A 27,216-nucleotide genomic window follows, 5' to 3' on the forward strand; every position below is an offset into this window, starting at 1 on the left:
TGCGAAAAGGTTGAATTATATATTCGCAAGCTACATGAAATTCTCTAAAGCACGCGTCTAATTCCAAACACTGACGAACTGGTACTCAAATTGTTTTCACTAATAATCTTAACATACATATTAAAGTCTATATTATGACAAAAACAGGGGGAAAAAATACCAAATAAATTATAAATATCTACCTTCACGTAAAGAATTCATGACATTTAAATCATCAATTAGACTTAAAGAAAAAAACGTTTTCTTATTACGTTTTTTAAATTTACTATTCGTTGGGCAAAAGGGAGCATGAATGGTGTTGAATTTTGTGAAAATTTTCATTTACGACTTTTACTTTCCTCTCTAAGATAGGGAAATTTTTCTATCCACTGACACCGTAATTTGTTTCTACCTATATACCGCCTTATATGTAGTCAAAGTATTGTGCGGCATAGTGGTACAACAAAAAGCATCGAATAAATAATAAAATTTTCTCACTGGTACTTATTGTGTCTACACCCTGAAAAAATTCAGCTTATATATATTTCTCTTAACTCATAATTTGGTTATAGTTACATTATTTAGTTAAAGCTAACAAATCATGTGTTGAGAGAAATGTTTTTATGCTGACTTTTTTCTGAGTGTATTATTTTTATTCACAACGTTTGCTATTGCAGATGCTTTTATATGTACATATGTATACTTTTTTTTATTCATTTATGTCCAAAAACCTGCTGCATTATTTTTCTCAGCAAATTATTCCCACATTTAATTTTGAAATACTTGTCACATCTCTCAAATCCGCGCGTTGAAATATTAACATCAGCTGTTTGCATAATTATTATTATTTTTTTTCCTAGTTGATTTAAAAACTTTACTTCTGCTACAAATTCTCACAGTCACTAAAGTTGAAACAAAAATGAATTACCAAATAAGCGCAAAGACAACTTTGCGACATTTCTTTTAATTATTTTTGCCTTTTTTGTGCCACAACATATTGTATTTAATAACTGTAATACGCAACATGCATTTTAAATTAACCCAAAAGCATGACGATGCGATATAAATAATTATACAAGTGTGTGTGTGTNAGGGAGCAGCGCCACATGAACGCGAAAAATTGTGAAATTCAGCTGGGCCAACCAACACAGCGGCGCGCGCGCGCACCCAGATCAGATCCAGTGTTCGATAATCGCATAAAAAATGCGCAGCCAACTAAATAAATGCATTGTATGTATATGAAATGAGAGGGAAAATAAAGTAAAAGGCGCAAAAATACAAAAAAAAAAATAAAAAAAACAAGACAATTTTAAAATATCAGAAATCAAAATATGCAATTACAAAAACACCGTACATGGCGTGCATAAATTGAGCGCTAATGTGAGCGCGCGGGCGCGCTGGCACAGTAGTCATATAGCGAGTGCATACATGCGAACATATTTAAAAATGTTGCATGAGTTGCATCTATAATCAATGTATTCGTATGTAGTAAGCGCGCATGCGCGCCCTATACCGTAACAAACTCCACTTTTTGCGTTGGCTACCAATCGCCCAGCTACTCTACCTCATCGCTTCTTTTACTTTATGCAACAAATTTGTGGTTGTGGTTGCTATTATTACTAGTACTCACCCGATTGCAGATCCTCTTCTAGCGGCTCCCGCCGTACAATAACATAATGCGGCTCGTCTGCGACCAATGGCGGCTCAACGTGTCCGGATAAATTCAATTTCTTCCAGTTGTACATGCTTGGGTGGTAATATTCCGCACCACCACCGCCGCCGCCGCCGCTGTTGTCGCTCACATTGGCAAAATGCTGATATGGATAGAGCTGCTGCATGGCCCAACTCAGGAATCTCATGACATCTTGTTCGCCACTGAGCAGCATTAAAATGTCATTGTCGGCATTGTTGTCTTCATTGTCATCGACATCGTCGTTGTTGTCGTCGTCGCCACCATCAGTGCTCGCCAAGTCAGCAACCGCATCAGCATCGTTGTAGACATTATCTATCATGGCGTCATCATTAACGTTGGCAAGAGGATTGCCGCCACCGCCGCTATGGCCGCCGCCGACACCGCCAAAGGCAAATGCATCTGCGCTCATATTGACATCATCATCATCATCAGCAGCAGCAGCCTTGGTGGCATGATCACCAGCACTCGCGGTAAAGTCATCCATTTGCTTAGCCGCCCCGGCTGCCGCTCGGCTTCTATTGTGTATTGTGGACGCGCGCATGCCCAAGCGCAATGTGCCGTATGCAGTGCAGTGCGGGTGTTGCAAGTCGGTAGGTAAGCAGCATAGAAGCACCGACAACGATGGAACGAAAAGAGAAAAGTAAGAAAATTACCAAATAAAAAAGTGCTGTTCATGAAATATGCAAGAATGCCGGGCGCGCGCGGTTGTAAAATTTACAACAACAAAAAGCAAACGATTGCTGCTGCCAATGATTTTTAGCCGCCTCTGCAATTTTACCTTACCATCTTTAGTTAATTTTTTTTTTTGTTTTTTTCTACAAAATTCATAAAAATGTAATCGACATGAAACGTTAAGTTGCTGCAACATGTTGCGCCACATATTGCCATACCCAATAACCTATTGCGCCCATTTGCCGACAAATGGCGCACCACATTGCGCGCCCCTCTTTTTAGTTCTGCTCTTAACGCTTGCCTTACTGCCTCATTTTTCATTGCTGCTGCTGCTTCCATATATACTTACATGCATATCTGATATAAGTGTGTATACTTAAGCCGTGGCACTTGCGCTGCACTTAAAGGATCGCGCGTCGCGCATGTTGCACGTCCACAATTGATGATGCCGTTGCCGTAGCGTGCTGTATGCGAATATGCGAACAGTCGCGTGGGCAGCAGTTTCAATTACACCCTGACTTATAGGTGCGTATGACTCGTACATATTATTGTATGCGTCCGCTTGCTTGCTTTGGTAAATGCCTAAAAGTTCATCTGTTTGTTTTCGCTGTTTTGAAAAAATAAATATTCGTTCAATATATTGGCAGCTATTTAACTCTTTGCTTTTAAGCAATGTGTGGGCAGACGACGCTGCATTTATCACTTAAGTACATTAGGGTGCCCCACCAAAAAAATTCTGTTTTTCCACCGGAGTTATACAATTTATTACATTTTAACACCCAAATTCATAAAAAATAAAGAAGACTTCTTCAATTGCTTTATAAATCGAAAATTTGTATGAAAATATCACTTTATAGAGCTCTATAAATCTAACTTATTCTTCATGAATAAGGCTATAAGACCTTTGCCAAAAAATTACTTCTTTTTTATTTGAAAATATTTTTATACATTTTTATGTGGACCTTTTAAGCTTAAGCTCGAAGAAATATTTTTTTTAGAATTAATTTCGTCTACTTATAAAACACTCGATTTTTTGGGAAATTTTAAAATTCGTCATTTCACGTAAATCTTTATATTGTTGCAGAAATTTTGAAGAAAGCCTTTAAATACAATATTTTCTTATTTTTTTCTTTTTCTTTTGACAGTGATGCACCTAATGTACATTTGTATGATTACAGACAGCTGTAATACTGTACCTGTCTGAATGTGTGGATTAAATCTTTAGTTAGTTATTTTAGTCATTTTCGGTTCTTAGGGTTTTGCTTTAACGGCCTAAAGGAGACTGTTAAGTCTGTTCTGTGGGAGCATCTGAGGTGTGTCTTTGGTAGCCCGAAGAGTGTGTGCAATCAAATTACTACAAACTTATCGGGGAAATAAGTATGTATACATCGGACTTGTTTACTGTTAGTTAGATAGTTAGGTACTTTAATGCATTTTAGGGCAACCCTTTTCAGGTGATAGTGATATGTTTAACATAATTCTTACACATACGTATCATCGAAAGCCTNTCTTTAGCACCTATTGAAAAAATGCACCGATTATTATTTTTTTCTTTTTTTTTTGACAGTGATGCACCTAATGTACATTTGTATGATTACAGACAGCCTGTACCTGTCTGAATGTGTGGGTTAACTCTTTAGTTAGTTATTTTAGTAATTTTCGGTTCTTAGGGTTTTGCTTTAACGGCCTAAAGGAGACTGTTAAGTCTGTTCTGTGGGAGCGTTTGAGGTGTGTCTTTGGTAGCCCGAAGAGTGTGTGCAATCAAATTACTACAAACTTATCGGGGAAATAAGTATGTATACACCGGACTTGTTTAATATGTAGAAGAAATGCAAAAGAAATTTGTGAAGGGCACCAATATTCAAACAAGATAGTTAGGTACTTTAATGCTGTTATGCTAGTATTTAAATAATTTTTATTAATTTTAGAGATCAGGCATAATTTGGGTACTACAGTCAAATTTCATTAAATAGAGGACTGGTATAAATCGAGGCAATATTTTAGAGCAACCCTTTTCAGGTTATAGTGATATGTTTAACATAATTCTTACACATACGTATCATCGAAAGCCCTTTTTTGTATATCAGTATACCAGTTAATTGAGTTGTAATTTGCAAATGTCATAATTAAAAAAAAAATTATCTCGCTAAATAAGTATTAGTTTTTTGGATTTTGTTTTTTTTTTTTTAATTGAGGCTATCAGCTGAAGTGAGTACTAGCAAAAACGTCAATAAATAAACACTCAATCATATACTGACTAAAGGTAATCAAATAGCTTATCGCTTAAATTTATTGGCGCCATCAATCATTAAACAGACTTGACAACGTAAGTACTANAGTATTAGTTTTTTGGATTTTGTTTTTTTTTTTTAATTGAGACTATCAGCTGAAGTGAGTACTAGCAAAAACGTCAATAAATAAACACTCTATCATATACTGACTAAAGGTAATCAAATAACTTATCGCTTAAATTTATTGGCGCCATCAATCATTAAACAGACTTGACAACGTAAGTACTACTTGCTGGAAGGTTAATGCTAATTTTAGCATAATTTTGCAATTTTTTAAAAAATAATTCTATGTTACTTGCTCACTTGTATAATTTGCTTGATGTGTTTATAATTATGGGAATCATTATAAAAACAAATGCAAATTGTCAAAATCAAAATAATATACAAGATTTTAGACGCAGGTATGTATCTTATACACGTTGATTTTAAAATTACCTTTTTTTGCTTAGGAAAATAGTTTGGCTATATTTTTGTTTTGTTAGGCATACGATATCTTGTGTACATATTGTCCGGATCAGCTAGTTAGCGCATTCATTGCTACCATGCGAAAAGTAAATATGCAAATGGAAGCAACCTCGCAGTTAGCGTGATAATTAATGAATTTTCACATCACAGGGCCCTTTGGCTTGAATTTTAAAAGAAGCTTGATTATTAGACGCTATGCAAATNTCATGCGAAAAGTAAATATGCAAATGGAAGCAACCTCGCAGTTAGCGTGATAATTAATGAATTTTCACATCATCACAGGGCCCTTGCCTTTGGCTTGAATTTTAAAAGAAGCTTGATTATTAGACGCTATGCAAATGCGACCTAGTATGTATTTAAAATTAGTATTATATCAGCTTAAATCTAAAAATTAATTGCAGTCCGTTAGCCTCGCTAAAACAAGAAAACGACTTTACCGATTTGAATATTTTTTTTATTTGTTCGCTTAATACCCGAATACTTTAAAAAGACAAAATATAAGAGAGTTGCCACGTGTTTGCATACTATGTGAGTTCAAGTAAATTGATGAAATGAAGAAAGTTTTGCAATGTGGGCATCATAACAAAGAGGCTTAAGAAGGCTTACAGCAGAATATATATATGAGGGGGGTTGCCACCTGTTTGAAAATTTGTATGCAACTTAATTGTCAAGATAAATTAAGTATCACAATATGGGCATCAAACTAAAGAAATTTAGGAAAATTTACTGTTGAAAATATTTTTGAGGAGGGTTACCATCTGTTAGAAAATTTTAATACAATTAAATTGATAAAATAAATGAAATATTACAAAACATGTATCAAACTAAAGAGGTTTAAGAGCATTTTAGTGTCCAAAATATTTTTGAGGCGGGTTGCAATACATTTTAAACATGTCTTTCAATTATATTGATATGCTAAATATTACAATACGGATTTCAAACGAAAGGTTTTTAAGAAGTCTTTGATGATTTAGGAATATCTTTAACAACCAAATACTACTTTGCAGCGCCTGTAGTATTTCTAAAATAGGCAGATTTTTTCAAATTTGATTTCAGCTTATTATGGAAGACTTCTTCTTCCATTCTTGCTCACGTTTTGGCATTTCTCTCTCGCAATTGCACCAGTGTGACGTCACACAAAAGTTATTCTCAAAAATCCTCTCTGATCGGCGCAATCTTGTATTCTATCATTCTTGCTTTAATAGGGAATTAAGTAAAGAACTCCTGACCAGCGTCATCACCGGATACTGTGCTATTGTACCAATGCTACAGCGATGCCAAATACCAAAAAGTTTGCTCTGCAGAAGTTTAGAATTACGTCAGTTAGAAGGATGTGCCTCCTGCTGGCACTCATATAGGGCATTTACTCTGAACAAGCTTGCTTCCTAGTGGAAGTGTAGTAGCGTCGCATTTCGAATCTAACCTTACCTAGACTATAAACTATTGTCCACTCTGAAGTGCCAATTGCATGAAATAATGAAGGCGGGAAGAAAACAAGTTTTGCAAAATACCTCTTCGAGTAAATGACTCCGGAGTTTAGGACATGCAGAGTCCGCAAGAAAACTCCGGAGGATACATCACACTAGGCCGAGAATATCTTGAATTCACATTATAGCTTAACAAAGTTTTATTATGTGGCAATTGAGAAGTGCATGCAAAAATTTCATAAATAACAGAAAGGAAATATTTTTGCACAAGCAGTAGTGCATAGGCTACATTTAGGTGATTGGTGATTTCATTAAGCCTATATAGCCTATATATAGACCTCTTAGCAAAATTCATGATTTTTATTTTCAAATTGTAATTGCGCTCTTTTTATTTGCCAAGCACTTTTCATGCTTCACCACTTTCGCTTTTAGGCCTGAACGCTTAAAATAAGCAGCAAAATTTCTTCGTCAAACTAATGAGCAATTAATGAAGTGACGATGTGTGGCACATTTATTCGCTGTGCCGCTCAACTGAAAACACCAAATTTTTAATGATAAATGATTTTGTGCGACTTGAGCTTCATTATCAACGATTACAAATGATTAATGTGCGCCGGTCGATAATTGTACTTGGAAAAATGCGTTAAAAGCAGTGCTCAAAGGAGAAGAAAAAAATCGGATAAGACTAGATGGGCGGAGGAAGAAAAAATGCCATGTATGCACAGCAAAAATTTCTACATTAATTTAAATTATTTTAAAACGATTTATTAAACACATAAACGGATGATTTCGCCTTGATTAATGTTGTCAATTCAACAGCAATCAATTCTTAAGTGCGCGACTCGTTTTGAAACAAAAACGAAAAGTAGCGAAATGCAAGAAAAAATATATACCAACATAGCGCTCATACATCTGCAAAAAAAAAAGCGAAAGAAAAAAGCATTGCAACAATGTAAGCTTGGCACTTTCTTACTTTCCTTTCACAAGCAATGCCATTTTTCAAGCCCACCGCTGCACTACACTGCTGTTGCTTTTGGCGCAGACGCGCGTACACACACACACTCCCTTTCAGGCTACACAAATATGTAGTATACACTCTTGTGTATGCAATTTTGCTGCTTTTTTGCTTGCAAAATTTTCACTCCTTCCGTTCGCATTGATTAATCAAAACCTATAATTGGTCAGGTGATAAGCATTGCTTTGTTATTGTTTGTATGCCGTCTGGGCGATATTCGATGAAAAACAAGCTGTCCGCCTGTTGTTGTTCCGCTTGTGATCCGGCAAATAATTGCATTGCAAAAATATACGACTACAAAATTGGCGCCGTCTAAAAGTGATATGAAGTCGAAAAATACAATTTTTTATAAAAACTCAACACTTAACACTCAGCTACAAGCAGCGGTACACTCACCGCTGTGTTGCGCACAATGAAATTAAATGTTGCGAAAATATCGCTAGCGATAAGAATTGGCGATAATCGGAAATTGGCGAATGACTTCACCGGATAAGTAAATTGCAAATGTCTGTACATATATGTAGAGGTATAAGTGCTTGCAAATACATATGTCAGTACATGCAAGTAAACCATGCCGTATACATATGTATGCATACATACATACATACATATGTACATATGTATGCCTATATGTCCTAAATCTGGTACAAGTGTTGCGCAAATAAAATTACGCCATTACATATACATATACTTATACACTTATTTATATGCTTATATAAATATATACCTGTTCTGTGTATGTCTGACCATATAAAATCTTCCGCAGCCAATTTAAATGCCACTATCACTTGGAGTATAATTTTTATGAATGAAAAGTGAAATTTTAATATGATTTCAATTCGCTGCATGCATGGAACTGCTCGCTAAGAAATGCTCTTGAGCAGCGATGTGCCATTTCCGGCTTAACTTTCATTCAATGGTAGTTGGATGAGAAAGTGGGGAATGAGGGCTTATCGTCGCACTGCACATTTACAGCAACAAACCTTTGAGCATATTAGCAGAGATTATTTTGTGTCAACAAAAACAATTTTAACCCTGAATGCCTATTAAATTTTGGTTCCCCTTAAATGTATGTACATACTACATCCTTAAGGAAACTTCGTAGCCGAATTCTCAGACGCATTAAAGTGTACTAATCTTCGGCTTCCCAATGCCGTATAGGCACAAAGATTGTGTGCTAAAATCTCATTATCTACGAGACATAGCATGCACTTACTGAAGGCTGCAAAAATTCGTAGTATCCGAAATGTATTCAAATAAATAGAGGGCTTATATTCTATGCCCTCTATCTGCAATTTTCACAATAACTGCTTTGTCCCATCTGGGACATACCTATCATCACTGGTGTTAAATCTTAGGTGGATTTTTATATCAGAATCTCATTTTCGTGAAAAGTGCAGATAGAGGGTATTGAATATAAATAAGCCTTCGATATAAAAAAATTTCATAACTACCAATAACATAATAAGAGCTAAGGAGATCAAAAAGGGCTACATAGCTGACGAAACCACTGCGATGAAATCAACAGCCTACCGGGGACAGTACGCTTATAAAATCACAACAACATCACCGGNCCGAAATGTATTCAAATAAATAGAGGGCTTATATTCTATGCCCTCTATCTGCAATTTTCACAATAACTGCTTTGTCCCATCTGGGACATACCTATCATCACTGGTGTTAAATCTTAGGTGGATTTTTATATCAGAATCTCATTTTCGTGAAAAGTGCAGATAGAGGGTATTGAATATAAATAAGCCTTCGATATAAAAAAATTTCATAACTACCAATAACATAATAAGAGCTAAGGAGATCAAAAAGGGCTACATAGCTGGCGAAACCACTGCGATGAAATCAACAGCCTACCGGGGACAGTACGCTTATAAAATCACAACAACATCACCGGAACTCTAGTGACCAGATGAGAACTATAGACAGTATACGGGTGAACCGTACAGACTCTTGCTAAGTACTCATTTACTGGCTTATACATTAGGTTACTGCCGACAGAATTTTATGCTTCAACAACAACTTTTGAAAAAGTACAAGGTTCACCAATCACCAGGTCCGGATGAAGTGTACCAATGCTTTCTACAACATAGAATTATCTATATAGCCAAGTCCTCTCTAAATTTTATAGAGCTTTGCTCTTGTTGGGTTACATTCCCAGAAGTTTTTGTGACGTTAAGGTATAACAACCACAATTATGGTTATAGTCGAACCCATTTGCCTACTGAACAGCCAAGGATTTGAAACGCTATAAGCAAATGAGCTGCATAACAACGAAACCATCACCAATCGTATGTAACAAGCCCTACGTTATCAGACAAAAATGGTGTAAACATAAAGGGACTAACTACTAATCATATGAAAACTATTATTGTACCATAAACTCAAGGAAAAGACTATCTATGACTAAACTCACTTTGGGCGGCCCAGAAAGAGAGTACTCCGGTGGAGCAAAATGTCTGCGAATAACTCTTAATAAAACACTCAACTGCAGGGCACCCATGCACCAAGCCGAATGGTGAGGTTTGGTACACAGATAGATCTTAGCTTGAAAATGGTAAAACTGGGGTGCCATATTTAGTTCGATTTCAAAAAATATATCAAGCGGAGATCCATGCAATACAAATTTTCGGCAGAGAATAACTTAGAAGAGGAAAATAATCGAAATATATCTGCCCTAGTGGCACTGAAGTCCCAAAAAATTAATTTTCAGGCAGTATATACAGTTTATACAGATGGGAACACAATGTGAATAAAAGGGCCTCGGAAATGCTAGCGTACATTAACAGATTCAGATAATACTTTAATTACCGTCACTCAAGAAGCAACGCTGTTGGCACTTAAACACGTGGCTACCAGCATTCGCCGACTAAGAGACGGCACTGTTAACTCTTTTATGCACATACAACGAGTAACTAGTTTCACAAGACACTCGGAGCGTAGTTAGTCGTTCAAGTACGTCCTACAGCAATGGATCACAGGTTCGAAATCCTTAGAAACAAGCACCTATCCTTCGGTATACCAATATACACATCTCTGACCAAGGGCAGAGAGCCAAGCCAGTTTGTCCAGTCTTCACGAACTAGGAACTATCTGAAAAAAAAAGTCATCTCATTGGGCATGGAATCAGAAAGTCTACCTCTTTCCAACCTTGGTATCTCTCCAAGATTAGCTGTATACAACTTTTTTGTACAGAAACAGTCGCGGTTGCTGTTATTTGAACAAAATTATGAAAATGGTTTCATAACCAGTTGAGCAATTTGTCATTGATCCAACGTCAGAGAGACGTGCCAAACTGCCAATATGCCATGCCGCGGATGCATATGACACCATCGGACAGATGATCGTTTACAGTGTTTACAGAGGTTAAAGTGTATATTTTTAACCGACTTCAATAAAGGAAAAGGTTATCAGTTCGTCGGAATCTTTGTGTCTTGTTTTTTTTATGTATGTTACCGCATATCTTTGGACCACGTCAACCGATTTCTATAATTATTTTTTTAAAGGAAAGGTGGTACCTTATCCCATTCTAATTTGGTTCATATCCGATCATTGGTTCATTAAGAAATTAACGGTACTCTTAAATTATTTGTTTTTGTTATTTTATGGCATTATAACAATTATATTCAACAATTTTTATTGAGCTCGAGGCCGTTTTTAATGAAAAACTTATTGTGGAAAAGCAACAATAATTGAAAAAATGGTAGGTACTCTTAAATTTTTATATGAGAATTGAAGTCGGGGTTTGATTTTGCTTAAGAATAGCTTGAAGTTTGTAAATTCAAAAAAAAATAAAAAAATTCGTTTAATTCATTTTTTATATTTTTTTTGTTCTTTATATATTTTGCAAAGTTTGTATTTCATAAATTGACTTAGGCATATTTTTAAAATTCTTTGTTACTTAAATTTTTTTTTATCAGAACATCTTTTATTATTTTTTTTATGTATGTTACCGCATAACTTCGTACCACGTTAACCGATTTCTAAAGGAAAGTTATTACCTTAGGGGTGGTCCCATACTAATTTGAATTTATCATGAAGAAATTAATGGTACTCTTAAATTTTTATATGCGTATTGAAGTCGGTTTTGTTTGTTTGCTTAAAATTCCTTGTCTGTAAAGCTTGTTAACTAAAAAAAGGTTGGTTTTGTTCCCAGTGTTATAAATTCATTTTAGGTGGACTTCTAAATGTTACACCCTAACTTTGGTGTGTTTCGAGCCTGGGGGGTGGTTGGCACGTTGGTCGCCTTAATAAATATAGCCTAAACATTTTTCGAGATTAAATATTAGTATTCAGACTTCTTCAGATTTTTGTTGAAAACGATATGTAGCGGGTTGAAACTCTCTTTACCATCACTTTGTAAAAACAAATAGCCGGCAAAATCCTGAATTCCACAAACCATACAATTACGGGTACTTCTATCAAAATGAGCGCAATATAAGCGAACTAGCTCATACACTACGTGCAGACACTTAAGAAAGGTGTCAATTAAAGGGCCATTACTTTCGATTTTCTTCGGGGCACACGTAAAACCATCATCACTGGCAGCTAGACGGCATAAAAACAGTGCAAATTACAACCTGCAATCAGATGGTCAAGACACAAGTGTAAAAAGGCCTCGAGAAAAGTGCAATTCTACGTAAAAAAAAAAACATGGGATGGATAAGCGTTTGCACACATTCGTATACGTATGTGGACGGGTTAGTCGGTAAACAAGATGTGAAAGAAAAAGAGCAATTCTTTTACCGACAAAACACTTTCACTGCAACCTTGAAGCGCCTCATTTTGCTTTTGCTTGCAGAAATTATTTATTGTACGTTTCCTTTTCCTTTTTTTGTAAACTCAAATGGTCGTTCCACTTGCCTGCAAACGACTTTAGCCCAATTAAACGCATGCACTGGGTCGATACACACAGGCTGTTTAACAATGAAACACATTTTTTCAACTCACTCCACAGCCTACACTGAACTAACCAAAAGTAGTATTAAAATGCCACTTCGCCAACTCCTTTATACATATTTTTTTTTTTTGCCCACCTTTCTGCGAGTAGCGCTCGATAGTACTCCTGCGGACAGCTACGGTCAGGCGGCTGGCAATGGCGTGCCCAATACTTGAGCGGCGTAAAGAATTCCTTCATCTGCATGGCGCGTATGTGCGGCGCTACATCGGTCGCTTGCATGCGCTGTCGCCATGATGCCGAATGTGGTCGCTGTTGCTTACGCGCTTGTTGTGCGGCAGCACGTTGCAATTCCAACCGGCTAGCCGCACTGGCCAGCAGCGCATTTAAATCATATCCAGCCGGTAATTTTCGATTGCCAATGCCGCTGCCACTGCCTCTATAACGTTCACGGGCATCCTTGGTCGCTGCTGCTGCTGACTTGCTACCACTAACCTCTATGGGGTGCGTCATTTTATTGCCAACATTGTTGTTAAGCTCGAAGCTGGACGGCAGACGCGCGATATCATCACCGTCTGGCAGGAATCTTGCCTCCTTCTTCGAGCGCGGCACTTGCAGCGGTTGTAAGAGCAAGTGGTCGGTGGCCGCGGCATCACCAACAGGCGCATCGCCGTGGCTGTCTCGTGTTGGGCGAGCGTGCTGCTGTCCCAAGGATGCCGCTGTGGCGATAAGCGATGGTGGCAAAGATAAAACTGACGCGCTGCAATAAATTGTGAGCGTGGCGAGGAGCACGGAAAGCGTGATTCTCATGCTGTTTGTTGCCTTTGTCTGCTCTTCTTGCTCCTCCTATACACAAACACACACACACACACTGGGGCGTGCGCGCGCTCGAAACACAATTGAACCGCTAGCACGTGTGCGCGTTTCCACTGCCGCAAATGTTCGACCGTCCGTCCGTCTGTCCGCGCGTCCGTCCGTCCGTCCTTGCTTTGTGGTTGGTGAAAAGTGTCTCCTTTTTTTTTGTTGGCTCTATGAGGTTCTTGTTGGCGGCGACCACAATTTGTGTCTACGCTATCGCCGTTTGTGACTTCAATTTTTTTGGGCGGACCACCAGCGTAAACGACGACGTGGTGGTTCTAAGCGTTTTTTGCAAGAAACTGAAAGTTGCTGACCATCTTCGAGCCACTTTTATAGGAGTAGCAGCAGTGACCAGCTTTGGAGTCAGCGCTCATGCAGTTGACGTTGGCCAGTGTATTAGGGAATTGACCAATTAACCAATTGGCCAGCAGCCCACCCAGGCTTGACAGCGCTTTGGGAACTGTGGCACTGTTGCGAACGCATAAAAATGGCTTTCGTTTGTGCTGACTGGTGGGGTGGACGCATTCTGAGGCGCTAGGCGGTGTTCGCTATGGCCACCAGCATCGCAGCTAAGGCTGCTGCGTCGGCAATTGTTTGCATTGTTCACGTATGCGTGAAATTAAATATGTTTTTTTTTTGTATTTTAGCTATTGTGTTGTATGTGTGATTGCGTGCGAGTAATTCTGCGCGTGTGTGGCGTAATTCTGAATCGGTACTTACATATGACCCAAGGATGGTTTATTTATTATAGAAATATTTCACGGAAGTTATGTATTATCTAAAAAAAAATGTTACAAAGACGCAGCAAAGATTAACTACAAAAGTACTTTAAGATCAGCCAACGAAAAATCAATGTCAAAGTCATTTCTGCTCTTTATTAGTTTAACAAAGATAAGATGAGGATGAGGATACCGATAAAAGTAAAGATGAAGATAGAGGAAGAAAGATTAAAATAAAGATAATTATGGAGAAAAGGATATAGATTGAGACACGGAGACTCATTCTGTGAATTATTTTGGGATTTTAGAGATTTTCGGGATTCTCGAGACTTATCGATATAATAATCAATATTTTGTCGGTTTTGTTATCGATTTTGTAATCGAAATTTTTATCGATATTGTTATCGATTTTGCCATCGATATCTTCGGAGCCTATCGACATAATAATCGATAGAAGCAAACCGCGTTACCAAATTTTCCGTACACTGCATACCTTTTTTATTTTTTCTGGGATGGTGCCTGTGAAGAAGGAAACTGTCACCGCCATGAACTATTTGCAGTCTCACATCTGCATCTACATGCTAAATCCTCTGCACAAATCACTCTCTCCATGGTACTACCATTCAAGGTACTACTTCAAGGGGCTAGTTGGCCCAAAGGCTCGTTACGCATTTTGACGGCTCCTTAGTGCTCAGCTCGGCTCAAAAAAATCAATGGTAACTTTTAGCCAGTTGAAACTTGCATATTATTACACTAAAATTTAATGGGCAATAAAAATGAGAAAAAGTTGGATTTTTTTTTTAAATGCTCTATAAAATCTTAATCTTAGGTTTATATGGTATTTGTTAGGGAATTAACTGTATTTTATTTGAAAAATCTTAAAAAATTATAAATAAACAAAAGTGTCAAACAATATTATTCTGGATTAGGTCCAAAATGATATGTCCAACACTGTTTGTATGTATGTATAAATATGTATAATCAATGACTTTTTAAATAATTTAGTTCTTGTAAAAATTACATACCATTGCTTTATGTAGTTTTTTTTTAATAAGGTGTTTCTTTATTTCTTTATCTGTTTAAATAATGCTACGATCTTGGTTTTTAAATGGCTTGTAGTTTGTTTTATTCAATAAGCAGCATTAATAGAAAAATACTTGAAATAATTCCAATTGATTAATGTGACATAATATTTTATTTGAAAGAATTTTACAATTTTATTAGTATTTAAAATTCGCAATTATCTACAGAAATTGAAAAGTGTCGTGTGTACTTCGTATTAAAGTATGTATATATGTAAGTAGAGATATTTGCCTAAACCCACATTTAATCAGAAAATTTTCTTCTTTAAGCCTCTTATTTTGCTCTTTTTGGCCTCGTTCCTTTTTGAAATAATAGAATTCTGGCGTTTTTTCCCACGTGATTTTTATTTTCTGAGCCTATTTGAGTTGGAAAGAATATAAGTTTTAACTATGGGTCAATAGCACGTTGAATAGCTTACAATGTTGCTTGCAAATGAGCCCTATCTTTGACTAAATAAAAAATAATTTTAACTGAAAATTTAATTATGAAAAAAGACTTGCGTTACAAATAGTTTTGCACCGAGCACACTTGGATAGTTAAGAAGGCAGAAAATGCTCGAAGAAACCCAGATTTTTCCATTTTTTAGCCTGGTGGATTCCGCGTCAAAAACTTTTTGATATTCTGGACATTACATTAAAAAATTATGCCGACTTTATTTTCATTAAGAAAGTTAATCACTGATTATTTTGTCGAATACTTTTTTATTAACTTCAAAGTACTACAAGGCAATCGAAGAGAATTTTCATGTTTGAGAGCAGGAGATTCGTGTGAGTACTTATATTCTCTAATACCTCAGAATATGTATGACCGAGATATAAACATAAGTTGCGAAACCTGAGAAAAAAATGTGACGATTTGGGCCATACACTTTTAAATTAATACAATTTATAAATAGGGACCCGAGTTTTCTTTCGACGGCACTGCATACGCCCATTCCCATCACCAGTCCGAAGCAGACTCTATCAAGTCATATAAACTTCTACCAGCCAACGTGGCATCTTTTTGGCAATCATATCCCTCAATTTATCTAGGTCCCTGGAATACACACACCTTGTAAGTTATTTATAATATTTTTTCTAAATCCACTTTCCCACGCTTTGCGTGCGTCCGGTTCAATGCTTCATCCTTTACGCGCATAGTTGGTGGCAATCATTTCGACCGATTGACACTAAAAGCTGTGGCGGCACATAACACAGCGCAAAAGTGTGCAATGCCACCAAATAAAGCGACAACATTTTATTTAAGTAAGTAACTTCACTTCACAATCGCATGCACCCCATAAATTTGTCACGTCCCGACATACGACAAATGATGCGCTAAATTAAACAGAACAATAATGCAGAAAAGGTTAGTTGGGGTGGGGGGTAAAAAACGCAAAGAGAATGAGGATAACTAAGAGTGAGGCCGCCAGGTCCATCAAACGCCGATAAAGCCAAATGCGAGCTATTGTTGTCAACGCATTGGACACACACACGCTTACACACCGAACAGTGGCAAAATCGAATGGCCTGTTTGGGCCAAGTGCCAGTTGCCAGTTGTTAGTTGTTAACTACTTTCATTCAAAGAGGCTGCTACTTTTCTTGATTATTTCTTTTTGTTTTCGTTTCTTTTTAACGCTGCTTTGTGAGGCTTACGAAAATTTATTGCCTGTTAATGTAGCATCGGAATTGTGCAGCGCCAAAAGTAAAAAAAAAGGGGTAAAAGAAGAAGCAAGTAAGCAACGATCTCAAGCTTTGAATTTCTATTACACTTCGTGTGAGTGAAAAATGGTATTTGCGATCAGCAGACTGCACCAGAGTGCTAAGAAGCTGGACACGGAGGCAGAACCCGTGGGCACGTTTTTAATTAAGTAATACGCCCGAGAACCTACAACGATGCGCCACAGCCACAACTCATCGCTGCTACTGCCGTCTAAAACACCGATGTTGGCGGCTGGACTGCAGTTGCAGTGCCCATTTGTTGCTGCGCCTGCGCCTTGATCGTCTTATGGCGTTCTTTTTTTCCCTGCTTGGTTTTGTGTGGTTTTTTGGTCTTGGTCTAATCCCGCTTACAAATTGCTGCCAAGCAATTTATACGCCACAGCGGCGTCATTGGCTATTGTTGCTATCTCAGTCGCGACGTTCTAATTTATTTCCTCTCGATTTCTGTTGCATTGACATTATTATAAATTGACTGTTGTGCTGGGGGCCGGCAGTGGGCCATATTGGAGTGTTAGACTTTGTGTGGGAAAAGGTGGCGCGTGAGCTTCAGCCTAGGTGGCTGTGTGTAAATTGAACTGAGTTAAGCTAGCTGTTTTTGGTAGTGTCTGTACAATAGCTGGTATGTATGTATGTATGTATGTAGGCTTAAAAATGGCTAGATTGTAATGGCAAATAAATTAGCGCTGAGAAATGGAATTGAAGGGAATTCTAATTGAGATTGGATCGGCTAGTAGCTGGCACAAGGCGAAGCAGGATTTCAATTAAAAGAGTTGTAGATAAAATTTTTGCCTGAGTTACTTCTATACCATATAAGCAGTGAAATTTCTGAGAGAAGTTAAAAAACGTAATTAAATTTCAGAATTTATTACTTTATTATATAGTATTTGCATATGACAAATGTTTAATAAAAAAAAAAATACTCATCTTCACTCTTTCATTTGCAGCACGAAATCAACGAGGTGTTCGAAGAGCGTCGTGCTCGGCAGCGTGCACTGCAACTGCAAGAGGCCGATACCAACGCCACAGCTGTGCGAAATGCAGCCAATGATAACGATGCAGTTATTAATAACTGCCACAACAGCACAAGCAGCGCTAACAGATTATCCCAGTGCGATGTAGTTGACGCGTCACCACCAGCGCACAGCAACATGACGGAAATTGCAAGTGTTGCCAATGCCGACCAACTTTCGTTTATATCAGCAGCAGCAGCAGCAACAGCAGCAGCATCTACACCAGTAAAAGGCATCGATTTGCATAGCCGCACCACCACAGAACTTAAAGCTTTACCGCCGCCACCACTCAGCCCCAAGATGAACGGCGTGGAGAGTGGCCAGCCAAAAGATAACAGTGAAGATGCTTCTACCGCCATCGACGCTACACAGGAGGATGTAAATATTTGGGCAAATAAATTTCTACGCGATTTGGATAACTTAATGTCATCGACACGTCCACTTTCGCTGAGCGCCTGTTCGTCGCCAACATCGAAGACCTCACCACAGTTGTTGTCCGCTGCAGCCACAGCTGCCATACAGAGTCGTTATGGGCGTGGTGCGGCGGAACGTGCGGAGCACTGTGTGGCAAATGGATTGGTGGTGTTGCGGCCAGAGAAACACGTAAGTTCAATTATGACTTTACTTAATTTTTTTTCTCTATAAATCTTGAGGGAATGAGTTATATGTATATATGTATATGAAAATTTGTAGAAAATTCTGTGGGTCTAATCAATAGTTTCGGTTCATATACACATTTCTACACACCGACCCCGACAGTCTAAAACACCCGATTAGTGTTTGGGCCAAGCGTTAACGGCAATTGGTGGAAAGTTTGAATGACTCAAAGGGTTGACGAGTATGCTGCATCGTCTAGGCCAATTGCAATCAAAATATAGTGAAAAGTCTCTTAGTTGCAGGAATAGCTTCAGGCATACTTGCAACCTTCTTCTCTATTTGAAGCCGTAAACAATTAAAACTCTCTTGGACCATTCTAATGTAGTTCTTGCAGTCCTCTAGTTGCGTAACCCGCAGAACTGGCTTGATGTATCGCCAGGATTTTTTTTTTGAAAAAGCAGTTTCTCTTTTTATAGCACTGCTTGAGGTACCGTTCTTTGCCTTTTTTCCGCTTAAGGAGAACCAATGTTACGACAAGTAACCAATGTAGGCCAAATATGTTTTCGAAACCATTTTTACCACGAGAGGCATTTGACGACAAACCTTCCGCAATGAAAACTCAACTGAGAATGATTTTTGATCAAAGTATTGATGGGTTGATTTAAGCGAGCGCAAGTCCACAGGCTCCGTTTAAGTAGGTTAAAATTCCCATTTGTAAAGCAAGGTCAACGCAGCAAATCAGAACTATAAAACTATATACGAAATTGATTTATTTAGTTAGATAAGGAGCCAGTATAAGGTGATTTTCATTAAAATGTATTTTAAGTGTGTGATGGGTGGTTCACTGTGTGGAAAAATTTGTGTGACAAAATATAATATCTCGTGAACGAGAGCAACTTTTGAGCTAGAAAATTCACACAATCGTTGGTTGGAAAAATTATCTTGAAGAACAGAAAAACACATTTAAGTTGATTGTAAAAAAGTAAAAAAATCGAAAAATATTACTTTTGAAGTTCGTTTCGCAATGACGGAAAATCGTTCTACGATACATCATACTCCTACCTTATCGGAAACCAAAAAGAACATTTAATGAAATTTTAGAAAAAAAATAAAAAAAAAGCAATTAAATATGTTTTCGGTTCTTGAGATTGGAAACCATTTTACGTCGATNATAAAAAAAAAAAACAATTAAATATGTTTTCGGTTCTTGAGATTGGAAACCATTTTACGTCGATAAGCTCAGTGATTTGATATTTCGGCCCGAGAGGTGATTAGTCGGGAATCAGTAATCACTCTGTTAATCATCCTGTCTTCAAATTGATCTTCCCAGGAATCAGGCTTTATTATATTTGCTACTTTTTGCTAGAAAAAAATTTATAGGAAAATAAGGCAGCAAACAAATTGTTTTAATACGGGGGCTAGTTTTTGCACAGGTGATGCTGAAAGAGAAAACTTTTTAACGCCTTCGCGATATCGGTGACGCGTTTTATGAAGAAGAACCTAGTCCCATATATAGGAACGATACACGTGATTCACCCACTCGACCAAGTCGAGGGGAAAATAATAAAACTGTTACTTAAAAACAACAAAGGCCTCGTAAGTGAAGGAATATCGTCTCTGAGCTGCTCGAAGCTGGTGGCAAAGAGCTGGGAGGTAGGCGCATGTACCATCTGTTCAGCGCAACTTGGTCTCATAAATACGTCAGTGTACATCTCTCAATCCACCAAAAGAGAGAGCCTGCCAGTTGTAGCGTGATTAGCATTTCATAAACCAACTAATTGCAACTACCGGAGGGAGAGTGTTAGCTGACGGGGTTCAAGTGGGGTATGTCGTGGTGAAGTCTGGATAGATACAATTCTTTTGAATGTCTTGCAACAGATGAATTGCTTATAAAATTTTACAACTCGAATGTAACTTAGCATTTATTTTCCTTTAAAATTACTTTTATTTTTGTTCACTTCCATCAAATTTGAATTATTTGGCTCATTAGAGGCCAATTATGCCCAATCGACAACCAAAAAAGGCTAAAACAAGCTAATATTTACCATCGAGCCAACTCGATCCGCTCAGATTCTAAGAGCAGAAATCAACAATTGCTTTTCGCTTGTATTCGCCTGTCAATTCGATGCTTATTTACGACATTTACGACCAATTTTTTTTTTATTTAAATTTTTTTTTTTAGTCTCCCCAACTGATCTGCGTCGATTGCAGGTGAGCGCCACAAGCGCTAACTGACTAACGTAGCGGTTTTGCTGCTTAACGTGTTGTAAACATATGTTTGTGCACACATTCGACAGACAGCTTGCTGCAAGCAGACGAGGCATACATATCGCTGTTGCTGGCTGTACCACAGTTTGCCACTACTTTATGTCTCCAATATGCATTTTGCATGCGACACAACAACAATGACATCTTAGCTATGTCACCTTGTGCACTGCAAGAAGAAGAAGGTACGTCACGGCGGCACAGCGGCACAGCAACACGGCAGCACGGCAGCCCGTCATGCCTCGGCGAGTAAGTCAAGCAGCGCAACCTTAAGTTAACCTACAGCGCACTTAAGCGACATCACCGTGATACGAATTAAAAATTTATGGTAATTTCGCGATCGGTTTCATAAATTCAAGCACCTTTTGTGACTGGGGCGTCCATTGGGAGCGTGGCGTGGGGAGTGAATAAACATTGAAATAAGCTAAAACAATTGACAAAATAAAGAGCAATAAAGCGCAAAAAAAGAAGAAACAAATCTGTGTTCGATGCAAGCAAGCAATACAAAGTAAAGCGTTGCAGTGGCACACTTTATGCAGACTTGATTCTTTGCCATAGTGGCTGGTGGCTACCGATACTGATGCAGCTGCTGGATAGTGGCTGTGTTGCAATGTGGCACCTCTCCGCTTACTGCAGTGGTGGCGATTTTTTATTTTTTATTTTTGTCACTAACAGCATCAATAATGAACGCTCGCGATTACATGGGAACGCGCGCGCGCACCAGCGGAAGGTATATACACGGTGTTGCGCAGCACTCTGGGACGGACAAGGGCAGTAGTGACTTGTTGCGGCGCNCGCGCGCGCGCACCAGCGGAAGGTATATACACGGTGTTGCGCAGCACTCTGGGACGGACAAGGGCAGTAGTGACTTGTTGCGGCGCAGCCAGCACGTCCACTGCTGCTGCTGCTGTTGCATATTGCTTGTTGCTTGTTGCTTGTCGCAAGCGCATGTTTATTATTTGCAACTTTATGGAACATTATTCTTGCCGCATGGCCTTTTTCTTATTTTTTTTAATTCGATATTCAATTGCCTTTTGGTGGGTATATACCTGCATATATAGTGCGCGACACAATGATAAGGCCACCCTATAAGTTTCTCTTTTTTCGAATAAGATTTAATAATTTCGTTATAAAAATATATGCACGTATTTCATTCTAGGTAGGTAATGTAGGTAGGTTTGGCTGCCACTGCTTCGCAGGGGCACAAATTGAAGGTCCGTTGTGTTACCACAGCTAAAAGGTTTTACTCCCCCATTGCTGAATCATTTTGAATCCGTGACGAAACTCGTCAGGCACCTGGCATTTAAGTCTCTCACTTTGTCAGGGTCACTAAAGAGAGGAGACTCCAGAAATCCCTATCTACTACTCGATAATGCCAGACAGTTACAGGCATGATGGAGAACTGGCTATTCCTTCTCACAACTTTTGTAAGTTCTGCAGGATCCATGGTAATGTGTTCGATTATTCGCTTTTTTGCCAAAACCGGTTTTTGAGTTATTCGAAAAATTTTAATTTTAAAAAAACTCCGATTCCTGATTTTGAAATTAAGAAAAACCCGGATAAACTCCGAGCCGTTCTGTATATAACTGCCTGTAAGGCATGTTAGAGCACCAATTGTGTAAGATATATCCCTCACAAGTTCGTCCGTATTACAGTTACCCTCTATATGCCTATGACCAGGAACCCAACCTCATAGCCATATCTTTACTTACTTTAGCTTGGAAGACACTACAGTAGTCACAGCTGAAGTGCACTCATCCCTGCTTGAAGTTTTCCTGATGAAGCTTCAATCCGGAACCAGAGTTTCAACACAACGGTCTGTTTCGCCCAGAAGAAAGTTCTAATTTCCAAAAATTAAGGAGTGACACTGGAATTCCAATTCCCATTGCCCTGTCTCACTTAACTGAAGTGCAGCAAGGGATGCCATCCCATATTTCTTGCCAATGGCCTTCCTGCTCGAATGTAGGACTACAGACGCCTTCTCATAACGCTGGACTATGTTCTCCTACCAGATCAGTTTTCTGTATATTTATACCTAAAGCTAAAGAGTCGCCTGTTCAGTTCCATCGGAGTCAGTAGCGGCATCTTGTATTTTCTCTTAAAGAAAACAAATTCCACTCTCTCGGAATTGACGCAGGGACTACAATGGTAAGACCATATTAATACATCGCAAAGTGCCCTCTGCATCAAGTCGGTGAGAGTTTGCGGGTACTTGCCGCTATACGTGATGGCTACATAATCCGCACAAGCGACAACCTTTGCACTTCCCCATTTCGAGAACACGCCACCCTACGGTATGCCCCTCGTCACATACGTCAAGTTTCAAGCTTCGTATAAAACTAGTTCAACAAAGTGTCAACAAAATTTTATACTGTTTATTCAGAGCTTTTTGAAACTTTTCGGCTGTTTTTTTTTTTAATAATTTTTTTCAACAATTTTTATGAGCTCGAGGCCGTTTTCAGTGAAAACTTATTGTGGAAAAGCAACAATAATTTGAAAAAATGGTAGAAGNCTTATTTTCCACTATTTTAATAATTTTTTTTTTCGTTGGCGGTGTCATAAATTTTCTTCCATACGAAGTTTGCTGGACCATTGTTATATGAAGAAAAATGTACAACATAGTCAACAAAAAAATTGCCAACAAGTAACGGTAGTATGCAGCCACTTTAATCTTGAACATTTACTAAAAATCTCAATAAATAGTGAGACATTTCGTTGACACTTTGGAGATTTTTTTAAATTTCTGTACGAGGTTTGAAACATGGAAATATGCATATGATTTTTGTATAAAAAACGAATGACAATTTATTTGAAAAATAAAGTAAGTAGTCGAAACATATCAATACAGGGTAACCTTATTACTGTGTCAGGCACTGTATGTATGTACAAATATTAACAGAAATACTTCTGGCTCCGTCTTGATTTAGTTTTATTAAAACAATTTTTTTGCCATAAAATTTTGCAACAATGGGAATAGTTTGCATCCGCTGCTGCTTACTCACATACGTATTTACACATAAGCTCATTTCACATATCGCTAGCTTAGAATGAAAAGTTGCTAAGTCCACTTTTTATGAAAACCCATATTTTGATATAAAAGGCTAGAGAAATTGATTATGCATCGTTTTGAAAGTTATAAAGGTACTTATTTTATTTTTTCCTCTTCATAAGCAATAAAAACGAAAATTTGCTAAGTCCAAAAGAAGCACCACAAATCCGATAAGGCTAAAATAATACGACATCCTTTAATAAATATCGAATCCTTCTGGTTTTTATGGAGTTTTGCTTTGCTTTAAACGCGCAAAATGTTTGATTCAAAGTCTTGCGAAATAGTTAAAGCAAATGGCTATAGGAAGATTTTTTTCTCTCCTGTAAAATTTTTAAAATGGGACTTAGCAACTTTCCTTTCTAAGCTAGCGATATGCTTGCATACATATCTATTTGAATGTTTCGGCTTACGCTGAATTATGCTAGTTTAGATTTTCATTATGGTACCCATTCTTTTTCCAACTGTTTTGTGATTTTTACCTGGTTTTAACCTGGAAATTGTTCTAGCTTTTACATACATAAATATGTATGTATGTTACAAAACTGTAAATTTTTCTTTCATTATATTGGTGTGAATTTTATGGATCATGCGATAAAATTTGACTTTTTCACATTTTCTGCTTTGGTTGCAACATTTCGGTGCGCCACATATGTATGTGTTGCACATGCAGTAGACGTATACATTCGATTGTTTGCTGCGGTATCGTTTTGAAATTTTTCATCATTTTAGGGCCAATAGGTTAGGGTTGCATGCAGTGTAAGGCTGATGGAAATATGTACATAAGCGTATCGTTATAAGTACTCTTTAGAGTACTTAAAAGTTGACCAAACAATTTTTATTAGCTATTTATACACCAATCTTTTTACTCTAATTTGGCACTGTAATCGCCTCAAATCAACATGGATTTCTTCCCACACGTTCCACAGCTCCTAACCTAGCAGAAATGCCTGATCTTTTGACCACTGTTTTAAGAAAAATGCGTTTTTTATTGATCTGTATATGATTTCAAGCATTTTTGTAAGACGGAATAATTTGTAAACCTTTAAACGATCTATTGTAACAAACCTCAATTCAACTACAGGCCCTCTTTGATCCATGTATTGCTAAGTAACCTCGCGATGTCCTTTGACTGAATGCCATTCAGGTCGTGTGCTTCCAGATACGGTGATCCTATTAAGCGAAGTCTGGTCTTAGTTAGGATTGCAAATTGGCATATAATGTGCTTCCTCTTCTTCATTGCACAACCGACACTGATTGGATCTTGTGTTTGACAAGAAAACCTGTAACAATTCTTACTTCATGCTTTCTGAGGAGAAGGAGTTCTTCGGTACTGAAAGAAAGAGTTACCCTGCCCCATGCTGGTGAAAAGGAGTCGTCTAAGTTGTACCCGAGGTTAAGGTCGTTCCTTGTCCCAGTTGTTCCTGTAGAGGAAGAAGATCTTAGCTTGCTGTGAATTTCATTCTATTTTCCTGCACCGGGGTAAATCATATCTTTCTAACAAGCGATCTGTAGTCACTATATTCTCTATGTGTATTTGCTTCTTCAAGGATTTCTCAGAAATGACAGAAATATTCAGGGATCCATGTCCCGTAAAGTAGCCAGTGGTAGTTGGAAGGTCCTCCCTGCCTGGGTATAGGAGCTTTTTTGAAGCTTCATCTGATGGACAGATAAATCTTTTACCTTGTCTCTGCACAGATGATTTAGACATTTTTGCTTTCATAAAGGATCTGAGCGATATGCATAAACTTCAAACTGATTATAAATTTCTAATGAGTGGTTCTTGGTTAGTGACGATCAAAAAGAGCTTCTACTCAGTGTGCACAATATTCCTGCATTATTATTTAGAATGCAAGAAAGCTTTAAAATGCGTCTGCCGGTTTTACCTCTATAGTCTCTAGCGGCAATGAGCAAAGCACTTCACGCAAATAATCTCGAATACATAGACGTGCTTTTTGACCAGCCCAGAAATAGTTTGGTGAAAAACAATCCGACTGTTATGGCAAGCTTTTCTCTTTGAAAATTCAAATGGACAGTCCTAACAAAGTTGTGTGGTTTTAAAAACAAAAACCTGTTTTTAAGTACTGTTACTGAAAACTGTCTACTAGGCATTATTTTCTTTAAATATGATTCCCTATTTGCACGCCAACATCAAAACTCATCGCATGACCATTTTGTCTTAACTCAATTAATACGTAAATATTTGGCGCTTACACTCTTGCTAAGCGTTTAAGCAAGTTTCTTTTTCAATTTGTAGTCTACGTCCTGAAGTTATAACACAAATAGAAGGATCTACAATTTTACAATCCCACGACTGTGGGGCCGACGTCACAGATGACCGCTGTTGGAAAAACTATTTCTTATTTAGATGTTGCTGGTACCAGGCATCGAAACTGGCTCCTATTGACTAATAGTGCGCACCTACAACTACTCGGCTACGGCGGCGGTCGCTTGATTTTTCTTAACTTAAACTATGATAAATTTATTACTTTCCCGGATAAAGCATTTCTATTAAAGACTAGCCAATGCCCGCTTACTTCGCGGCGCCTAATAAGAGCTTTTGGTTGGCCAATGCAAAAGAGCGTTTAAAAACAAAATTAGTCTGTAAAGTCAAAATTTTTGATTTAAGTTGAAACCACTAAGGTGCAGTATCCTCCTCACACATAGGCCAATAATAGTAACGCTGTGATGGTGTCATGAGCTTTACCAATGGTCTTATTTCCACCTGTGAGATCTCTGCCAAGCATCCGTAATCTTTTTGTATGATCTTGCAACTACAACATTGGTGCGATGCGTATGCCAATAAAAGTTCTTATAGGGAAACTCAAGAGCACAGAAGTGAGTTTTCTGTTATAGGAGGGCCAAGAATCCTCGCTGTCCTATAGGATGAAAAGTTTTCCGGTACATTGCTAAATGAGTCGTGTGATCTCTTAAGTATCTTTCAAATGGAGCAATTGATATACCTACGGTGATCTTTCCTTGTTAATTCACCACTTTTACAAACTTAACCCCATCCTTCATTTAGACATCTGAAAACTAAATTCGTATAACTTAAACATAGGGCCAAAGCAGACCAACCACGGGGTTTCTATACATTTCGGCTGCAGCGCCATCCATTGGGTTCATTTTCTGCAAAACCATTGCTTACCATAAAATGAATACGTGTTATGAGTTTCAACCTTAACTCCAGCGGCACTAATCGGGTAAATTTTTATCAAAAGAATTTTCCATCATACAGGTACATAGCTCACATTTAAAATTTGAACGAAATCGGTTAATAAATACGATTTTTATAAATAGCTCTACTCCAGCACCACTTAGCGAGTTTTCTAGTAGCATGTAATATATGTATGAGTTTATTCCGAACAACGAAAACGGCTATCATTTTATGCAAATAGGTATGTAGATATAGGGCAGTCTATAACGAAACCCGAAAAATCAAAGCTCCATTCTTTGTGCAAAATTTAAAAAAATTCTTCAAAATTTTCAT

At 37.9% G+C, this 27,216-nt stretch overlaps 1 protein-coding gene across 1 annotated transcript in view; it reads left to right on the top strand.

The window, feature by feature from the left end:
• LOC108372605 (platelet binding protein GspB-like) overlaps positions 1-18,421 on the top strand; it is a gene marked incomplete at both ends in the record, with an annotated part of 20,803 nt that extends 2,382 nt beyond the window's left edge. Inside the window, one exon of the mRNA XM_017628334.1 lies at positions 17,753-18,421. Coding sequence (XP_017483823.1) covers positions 17,753-18,421 — 669 coding nt within the window. The remainder of the gene's footprint in view (positions 1-17,752) is intronic.
• Positions 18,422-27,216: the final 8,795 nt, after the last annotated feature.

The sequence above is a fragment of the Rhagoletis zephyria genome, unplaced genomic scaffold, assembly GCF_001687245.7.
Source record: "Rhagoletis zephyria isolate East Lansing unplaced genomic scaffold, Rhagoletis_zephyria_1.1 Rzeph_scaffold_05912, whole genome shotgun sequence".
Classification (NCBI taxonomy): Eukaryota; Metazoa; Arthropoda; class Insecta; order Diptera; family Tephritidae; genus Rhagoletis; species Rhagoletis zephyria.